General features: G+C 34.9%; 2 protein-coding genes across 3 annotated transcripts in view; one reads left to right on the top strand and one right to left on the bottom strand.

The window, feature by feature from the left end:
- Window positions 1-2,089: 2,089 nt before the first annotated feature.
- Window positions 2,090-5,844, bottom strand: LOC108975501 (cell wall protein DAN4). The gene is made up of 9 exons (XM_018944013.1): window positions 5,805-5,844; window positions 5,620-5,714; window positions 5,374-5,553; window positions 5,123-5,314; window positions 4,653-5,048; window positions 3,475-4,592; window positions 3,090-3,416; window positions 2,926-3,030; window positions 2,090-2,861 (listed from the first exon to the last, which is right to left on the bottom strand). The coding sequence occupies exons 1-9, from the start codon at window positions 5,842-5,844 to the stop codon at window positions 2,801-2,803; spliced, it is 2,514 nt and encodes an 837-aa protein (XP_018799558.1). The 3' UTR covers window positions 2,090-2,800.
- A 1,289-nt stretch (window positions 5,845-7,133) lies between these two features.
- LOC108975521 (arf-GAP with coiled-coil, ANK repeat and PH domain-containing protein 2) overlaps window positions 7,134-9,353 on the top strand; it is an 8,394-nt gene continuing 6,174 nt past the window's right edge. The window contains exon 1 of one of the 2 annotated variants that reach the window (XM_018944052.1): window positions 7,134-7,629. In XM_018944052.1, the coding sequence (XP_018799597.1) occupies window positions 7,577-7,629 (53 nt within the window). In that variant the 5' untranslated portion in view covers window positions 7,134-7,576. The remainder of the gene's footprint in view (window positions 7,630-9,353) is intronic. The other variant, XM_018944053.1, reaches the window with a different exon arrangement.

Below are 9,353 nucleotides of genomic sequence, written 5' to 3'. Positions count from 1 at the left end.
AAAAAAGTTAAACAAATAATAGGAATATAATAATACAAAAAAATTATAATATTTTTGATTATGTGTTGTTGTAATTGAGCATTACATTTGTTTTAGTAACTTAAAGCTAAACAAAAAATTTTTGGTTAATAAATTAATCATTAATATTCGCTTGGGTTGCGAGTAAACAAACCAAAGTACCTAGCTTATAAGGATATGTTTATGGAAGTGATTACAATCGAAGTAAAAATGGCATTTGTTAGTGTTAGTGACAGCTACACATATTATTGTTGTTTAAATGCAATAAACATTTTTGCAAAAATTCAAATTCCCAAAATAATACTTGCACTTTAACGCAAACGATTGCAGCCGAGGCTAGCGTAGTTAGAAAAGATCTGGTGAAAGTCGGAATAATTTACGAATACTTAGAACATTTTGAGATTGCTTTATGACTTCTAATTTCGACTAAATTATATTATAATTTCGCTGAAATACTTGTGTGCCTAAGATGTAAATTTTGACTGTCTTCGATTCGACACTTACTGCTGAATTTACATATGTAGGAACAAACAATATTGTCGTGTTATAACTTCTGGCGATTATACCAGTTCATTTATTTTATACCAGTTGTTTGTTCCATTCGCTATACTTCAAGCATCGGCGAATCGAAGACAGCTTTTTTTTTTGTTGTTGTTATTATAATTTCTATGAGTTATGTTTCTTGAAAAGCTTATACGATCTATATATTATATATATTATAGAAAGTTTCTTTTTCGAATTTCTAAAAAAGTTTCACAATTTAGACAGCAATTACTCTACAAATGTTTTATCAATTGACATCATTATTGCATATTCACTGGAGCCTTACTTCATTTAACGCAACAGTAAAAGTTGAAATTTAAAATTATAATAAAAGTAGTTCGCACTCTAAAAAAAAAAAAAATTCGAGCACAATAAACGCGTTGAATTCTAGACCTGTTTCTCCGTTAGTATGATGGAGTTGTCACCCAAGATTTCTGATTTTTAAAATTAGCTTGGTTTTCGAAAATATTTCTTTTTCGAAATTTTGAGAGTTCTTTACTTTCAATTTCGAAATACTAGCATTTCGGGCCTGTCTGAAGAATTGGAATTTTTTGTTCGATATTCGAAAAATGTTGTTTTTCGAAAATCTTCAAATTCTTTATTATTTAAGTTCGAAACACTAGCATTTCGCGCATGTTGGCACGATTGGAAATTTTCGTTCGATAATCGAAAATTTTTGTTATTCGAAATTCCGAGAATTCTTTATTATTCAATTTCGAAAAGAGGCATTTCGAGCATGTCCGAACGGTAAAATTAAATTCGCGACTTGAGACTTTTCCGAAAAGTAATGGTTTCAATAGTTTTTGCTTTTCGAAAACCTTGAAATTCTAAAAATTTTATAATTTCTATATCGAAACCCTAACATTTATTACATGTTCGATTCATAGCAAATTTAAGATTTTCTGATTCCTGAATTTGTTTTTTAAAAATAAGAGATTCAACAATCATTGCTTTTGAAAAAAAATAAATTATAAGAATTAATTTTCAAATTTCGAACATTAGCATTTTGAGCCTGTCCGAACGTTTGAAAATTTTGAAATTCGCAATTTGAAATTTGGTTTCAATAGTTTTTCTCTTTCGAAAATTCGACATTTTACGAATGTTTTAATTATAAATTTCGAAACAGTAACATTTCCAACATGTTCGAGTCCCTGAAAATTAGAGAATTTACGACTCTTGAATTTGCTTCAAAATATAGGATATTTAACAATCACTGAAAAAATTTGGAAATACTAGCATTTCGAGAATGTCAGAAATTTGCATTTTCCCTTTTTTTGTTTTACAAGAATTATTTATTTTTCAATTTCGAAAAATTAAAATTTCGAGCATATTCGAATTGCTACAATTATAGCACACATTTTTTATTTTGAATTTAAAAAAATTAAGGAATTTAAGAATTTTTGTTTTTCGAAAATGTGAAATTCTAAGAATCTTTTAAAATCAAAATTTTTTGTTTTACGAAAATTTGTAATCCAAGTATTTGGTAATTTCTATTTCGAAGCACTAACATTTATAACTTACATGTAGGAGTTATTGCAAATTTTAGAGTTTTTTATTAAAAAAAAAAACTTTTTTGTTTTTGAAAATTAAGGAATTAAACAAATATCGGTTTTTGAAAATTCTAGCATTTCGAGCTTGTTCGACATTACAAATATTACAATTTCCGGTTCAAAAATTTGTTGCTACATGGTTAAATGTTTGAACATTTTTGTTTTTCGAAAAGTTAACGTTTTAGAAAATTAATTTTCGACTTCGAAACACCAGCATTTCGAGTACAATATTTAATAATCCCATCATTGTGGAATCTAGATGCTGGCAGTTAAATAATCGAAAAATTTACGTTTCGAGCATAAATCGATATTTGTCGAAATTAATTATTCGAAAATTTTTAGTATACGAAAACAAAGGTTTTGTGAATTTTTGAAAGCCAGAATGTTTTCAAACTGCTTTTTCGGAGAATATTGATTTTCGAAAAGTCCACTTTCGAAAATAACCCTACGTTTTGTGCTCATTGTGAAACTTTAAATGCGTTTTCTACTGCATATGTGCTTTTTTAATACTAAATTTATGTAAATTTCTTATTTTCATGATATTTGAGCGTTTGCAACACAGTTTAAGAGTGTATGCAACTAGCGTGAGAAGATTATTTGAGACAACGTTTTCAATAGAAATTGAAACAAAATGTAAATAAAAGTACTGTAAAAGAGTAAAGAGGCAAATACACAAAACTTGAGCACATTTATAGATGCACCTTCAGCGATTCCATGCGACTGATGATACGACGTCGCAACTCGGCATATCTGCAAGAGCGAGAATATATGTTTTTCACTAACGAAAGCTTTGAGAAGTGCTTTTAACTGTTACCTTTCTCTAACTTTGGCCACTTCGCGCTCCAACTCATCATCGTAGCGTTCCAAAATTGCACGGCACTCCGGCAGTGAGAGGTTTATAAACTGAGCCACTTCATTGCTGTAAATATTCGAACATTAAAGAATGATAAATAGTTATAAATATGTGTGTGTGCAAACCTAATTTCGTCCGTTTTCTTGGCATCGACCAGGTAGAGACGCGCCACATCCTCATGCGGTCCCATCATGACGCGCGTCAACAACGGATAATCAGTCTCTTTCAAGCGTTTCTGTTCGCCATTATCCCGTATAATGAAGAGTGAGAAATTCTCCACAGCACTGTCGACCTTATATTTCTCCAACAGCAAATTGATAACCTCCGTTGTGGTGACCAACGATGTGACCCACACGGACATTTGCGAACCGTAGGGCGGCGTGAAGAACGACGTTTCACGATTGTAAAAGTGACCGTTGATGGAACAGCGGCGCTTCAATTTGGTACGCGATCTGCAAAAAAGAAAGTATGATAATTTTTATTGCAAAAATGCAAATTAAAGTCACGTACCTTCTGTTGCCACTGCGGCGCTTGATGGCGGCGGCACCGGTGCGCGGCGGCCTACGCAACACCACACCGTCCTCGGTTACGTGCAGCGGTGGATCCGCATCATCGTCATCATCATCTCCACCAGCGCCACCATTGTGCACTGCGCCGCTACCCCTGCTTGCCGTGTACATCTCCTCGGTCTGCGTCAACTCATCGCCAGCGGCGTTGCCACTGTTCGACACGGTAATTGAGGGTGCATCGGCGCGACTGGAGTCCGCCTCGCTAACACTACCCTTGTCGTTATCCTTCGGATAGCAATCCATTTCGATCTTCACATACCGTTGGGGCACATCACTACGCCGCATGGTGGCCGATTGCTGTGGCTTCAGCGTTGAGTCGTCATCTTCGCTGTCCGAGTAATCGAAACACGATGGTCCTGACTTGGAGCGATTTATGCCCTTTTCAAAGTGGTTGTGTCCGTGCTGATAGGTGGTTAGATTTTTGGCGTTGCCACCCGTTGCAATTGAGGCGGAGCCACTCTTTTGCAATGCATACAAGCGTTGCATCGAATGTGGACTGGCAGTGCCGCTCTTCAAATGTAGCGTATCGTTAATTAAGTTCGCATCGATGGAACGCAAGGCATGCTCACAATTGAAGCTCTTGCTCATTGGGCTTTCGCCGTAGAACTTGAGCGAATCGTTTATGCGCGACGGATCGATTGGTTGGTTGCGCTTCAGTGAGTCCTCATTCGGCTCACGAAACGAATTGGCACCGCTGACATAATCTAGATGAACACTGCGTTTGAATTCCTCGAAATCCATCGGTTTGAGTGTAGCATCATCGGACGACTCGAAATTATCCGCTGTTGTGGAGCTGGTATTTATGGTCGCCGAGGTTGCGGTGACGAAATTGTCGGAAGAAGTACTGCTACTCTCACTATTGCTATTACTATTGTTGGTGGTAGTTGTGGAAGAAGACGTTGGTGATGGCACTTCGCTGTTGGTATTCGTGCTTTCGGTGAGATTATGTGCCGAAATCGTTTTTGTGGGTGAGCTATCGCTGGAAGACGTTTGTGACGACGGCAGTTTCACCGGCATCGTTTCATAAATTTTATCCTTCTCGCTAACACGACGTTCAACCTGTAAAAAAATGTATAAATTTGTGAAACACATATTTGAATCAGTCGAGTTGCACAGTACCTGTAGCAAATCATCAATTTCGTCCCATTCCAACTTCTCCAAATTATCCAACTTTGAAGGCAACGTTGCCGACATACAGCTTGTGGATGCTGTGGTGATCGTCGTATCCGTGCCACATAGCGTACTTGTGGACACAGACTCATCATCATCGTTTACACGCCCATTGGTGCCATTTAATAAAGGCATTGCAGCACCATCGGCACCACCAGTCGTGTTGGCAGAAGCTTCTTCTGGCGTAGTGGGTAAATCTGTCAAAGGATACTCGTTCAAACTACTCGAATCGAATGTCATGCTCTCTGACAGCGAGATATCTGTTGACATATTTTCGACCTCACTTGCTGTTGTTGGCGCTTCCAGCGACTCGCTTATGTCGTTCTCCTTATCCGACGGGCTATCCTAATATTGTAAATAATGCAAATTTAAAAAAAAAAAAAAATACGAAAATAAAATATTGGAATTTATAAACTTACATCAGTTGCTTTGGAAACACGCTTTGAATTCCGCTTACGCACAACCAGAGTACGCTGATCGTCGTCCTCTTTTAGATGTATCACACCGTGTACGCCCCAAGATACACGCAAAGCACCTTCCATTATTAGCCGATTATTTACTTCGCGGCTTCGTATTTCCATGCTCTTATTGTCGTAAAATTGGTTGTAAACCTTTAACAAAACATTTAAAATTAGCTGTGTTTTGTTGCTGCATATTGAAAAAGTGTTACCTTAAGTTTACTTTCCAAGTGATCTCGCGGTAAAACCGGTCCACCATTTCCAATGAAAGAGCGGTGCGCTCCTTTTACGCCATAGCTCTTATGTGATTCCACACGTGTGCCATGTCCGAACAGTTGCGGTCCGAAGAGCGCACCATAACATGGCACATGACAGTAAGGCACTCCTTTATGCTGAACAATAGATTACGTTGTGCTGAATGAATACACATATAATTTTATAAGAGAACAAAGACAAACCTCGGCATGTTGGCCTGGATTCAGCCGTTTGCCACATTCCTCACATCGTAAACACTCTGGATGCCAATCGTAGCCTAACGATTGTTTGCGCTCCGCTAATAGGATAGAATTTTGTGTTAATAACCACTCAAATCATTCTTGAGTTTACAAGCTTTTGGTTTCGTATTTCAAGAGCTATCGCTTACCGAAGTAGACAGGCTTTCCACATTTGTGACACTTCCACATAATTTACGCGCTATCTTCAGCTTGCAGGGTCAAGTGTGAGGAAAGAAAAATTCGCTGTAAGCAGCGACTACTTCTTTGCCCTGCTTCCAGAATAGTCTGTATAAATTAAAAGCTAATAGCCACTATCGAGTTTTCTTTTATTTTATTTTATTTTTTTTACTTTATTTCGTGCGAACGCGTGACGTATAAAACTTTACATAAAATATGCAAATGATCGTCAAACAGAAAACAAAAACACGCGAGTATGTGGATGGTATAATTGGTAAAAACAAGAATTCACAGGCCGAATAGCTGAAGCACGCAACCGATCAAGAGAGAATACCCAAAACGGAAACAAATTAGCCACAAAGGGCATAGAGGACACTGAACTCACTGGGCTTTCAGTTTCTGAACATAGTTTTTCTTTTTCGCACTAGAACTTTATTATATTCGTTATAACATTCCATTTACTTTAATGCAAATAAATAAAAAGTATTAAATCTATCTTTTGTGTTGCCTCAGTCACCGCCAACGCAAATCGCGAAACGTGTTGTGAATTATTACTGCCAGTATAATTAGCTATATTTAATGAACTCGCAGACCGCAGCACTTCATTTGCTAGCGCTGCAATAATTTGTTTATTTCAATTTATTGTTTATTTTATTGCCGACAAAAACTTTTCCCACTTATTTGGTGGCGAGAAATAAAACAAATGCATTGTTTGCTTCACGAATGTAACAAGAACAATTTGCCGCAATGTTACCAGCTGTTTTAAAAAGCGACTAGTAAAAATTCATTAAAATATTATTTATAACTTATTTTAATGAATAAACACCAATATTTCTCTAATGATAATACTTAAATATATCTTTCATTACAGTTTATAATATAAATTTAAAATATTTAATGAATTCTCATTAATAGCGACATCTGCATGTGAGACTGTAAACAGTAAACAGCTGAAAACCTGACTTGCCAGCTTCTGAAAAACAGTGGACTTGACAGATTTTGTTTCAAATAAAGTTATTACAATAAATATTGCAGTCTCAACAAAATAAGAAATTTTTACGGTAAATTGGGAAGTGAAGTTCGAAGTATTCTACCAGACAACTTTCAAGAATTACCTAACCTACCTACATCATCAGATTATCAATTTGTAATCCAACTTCAAGGTTTTCCATTTACAATCACTTACAAAGCATTAAATAAAAGCAAAAGAAGGCATTTCGTATTTTGTACCATGAGTTGCATATCAACTCTGCTAATTTGTTGTTTGTTGCCTTCTTTTCGCGGCATCCATCAACGTAACTGTCAAAGCATCAGGAGCAAAAGATGACAAGCAGCTGCCACAGCTAATTCGCGAAAAGTCAATTTGGTGAAAGTGTTTCTGTTATTATCCAAAAACTGCTCAAAATTTGTTTCATATTTCAAGTATTTATACATTTTCTCTAGTTAGTTGTATTATATTCAATAAAACAAAGGAAAAATGTGGGACATCAAGTGATTACTAATTAGATTTTGAAATGCAAAGTGTTGCAGTGAAAGAAAAATCGCAATTATACATACATACATATATGCGCAGATAAATCATCGAGTGTGAAGTGAAGATTTTGATGACGAATGTGAAAGAGCAACAGCTGAAAAGTTAAATAAGCAATTTTATCATTTGTGTGGTAGCGAAATCGGATATTGTGCTTTAAATTGGTTACTAAGTGGTGCTTTTGATCCAGTGCAAATAGGATAATCATCCAAAATGCGTTCTACCATAGAATTTGAGGAGTGTCTTAAGGATTCACCCCGTTTTAGGTAAGTTCAATAAGTGTTAGGTCAGGAATGTTTGCTGAACTTACAGGTATACGCCCCTTTTTTACTCGTAACACTTTTTTTATATGCTTATGTTATTGTTTATTCACACTTTCCTTTTAAATCGGAATATTTTTTGTTTTATGCGTTTAAACCATTTCAGTTGAATGTTTTTTGTTTAATATTGTACGTCTTCATACGTGTATTAATTTTTAAACAGAATAATGAGAGGTATAAAGAGGGTTTTTTGTGTTCAACACAAAAGTATGTAAACAATTACGTACTTATTTATAAGCAAAGATATGCCAAAGCATGCATTTTTTTGCTTTTGTTCGCCGCTTGCATGTTTGCAGTTGCTTGCTAAATACCAGCTGCTGGGTCATCGATGCCACCACCAATGCCAGCGATGCCAATTGCCATTCATTGCCGTCTGAGACTGAGTGACGCTTAATCACCACGAATTCAAACCAAACAATAAAATAAATTAGGAATCATCGAGCAAAAATCAAAATATGCATATACATATATGTATGTGTGCACATTGTATAATTGTGTATAATTATGTCGTGTGTGTATATGTTGACATGCAATCGTGAAATGTTGATACAAAAAAAACACACACTGCAAAAACACGAAACACCACTTTGTAAGAATAGATATGTAGGGGTTATTAAATGTATTGTTTTAAGTTTTCATAGACGTATTGAAAGCGAATCGATAAATATTAGAAAAGTATATAATACGAAAAGCTTGTATATGATAATTTTCATAACTATAGAGAATTAAATTGTCAACTAAACTTTATCTGAAAATAAATGTATAATAAGATGTACATATATTTAAATACAATGTATATGTATATGCATATACTTCCATTCATATGTGATGAAATTGTGTATTGCCTTGTGCCTGAAATTGTATCTTATTGTTCTCATTATTGTTGTATTGTTATATTCACGAAAACATACATAATATGATTGCATATTTCTTTAGAAGGAGTGATCCTGTTGTCACGTAATCTAGTGATAACCTACAGTTTTCCATTTGTTATGATTTCGCAATGGCTCTAATTCTCAATCTCAGTCATATAATTAATTTTAATATATTATCAACTAAAAATTGTATTATTGACTCATTAGCTACAAATTTGAACATATGATTAGTTAAATATAATACAAATACATACTTTTCATATGGTATGTTGTCCTTTACAGGATAATACTACCGTTGAAGTATAGGTAATTGCAGAGATATACTATACATACATATGTGTGTATTTATTATATTATAAACTACCTTTAATTAGTATAAACGTCTGTGCAGAACAAGTTATCGCCTTTTTTTATTTCTGTATGCTGGCATTTTTGATATTTATACCCTGAACAGTGTGTAACACATAGAATAAGAAACATCGGAAGTCCAATAAAATATATAAAATATACATACATAGCTTATATCCGCTTAGGAAATGGTAGAAGCAATTTAAGAAAACTAGGAAAAATATTTAAGGAAATCCAAGAAATAGAAGGATATTTTGCTCAATGATAACAAATGCCTTAAATTATAGAAATAAAAATGAAACACCTGAGCCAAAGCACCAAACATCCATTGCAGACGATCCCAATATAGGACACTACTGCAAAATTAATCCTTTTACGTCAGCCAGGGCAGATATATTTCATAACATTTATATGGCTATACAAACAAGATAATATTCTTAAAAATTA

This window comes from Bactrocera latifrons, unplaced genomic scaffold, assembly GCF_001853355.1.
Source record: "Bactrocera latifrons isolate USDA-ARS-PBARC rearing strain unplaced genomic scaffold, ASM185335v1 scaffold_66, whole genome shotgun sequence".
In the NCBI taxonomy this organism is placed as follows: Eukaryota; Metazoa; Arthropoda; class Insecta; order Diptera; family Tephritidae; genus Bactrocera; species Bactrocera latifrons.
Note: the sequence above shows the minus strand (reverse complement) of the source record. Positions and strands in the feature narration are given on the sequence as shown.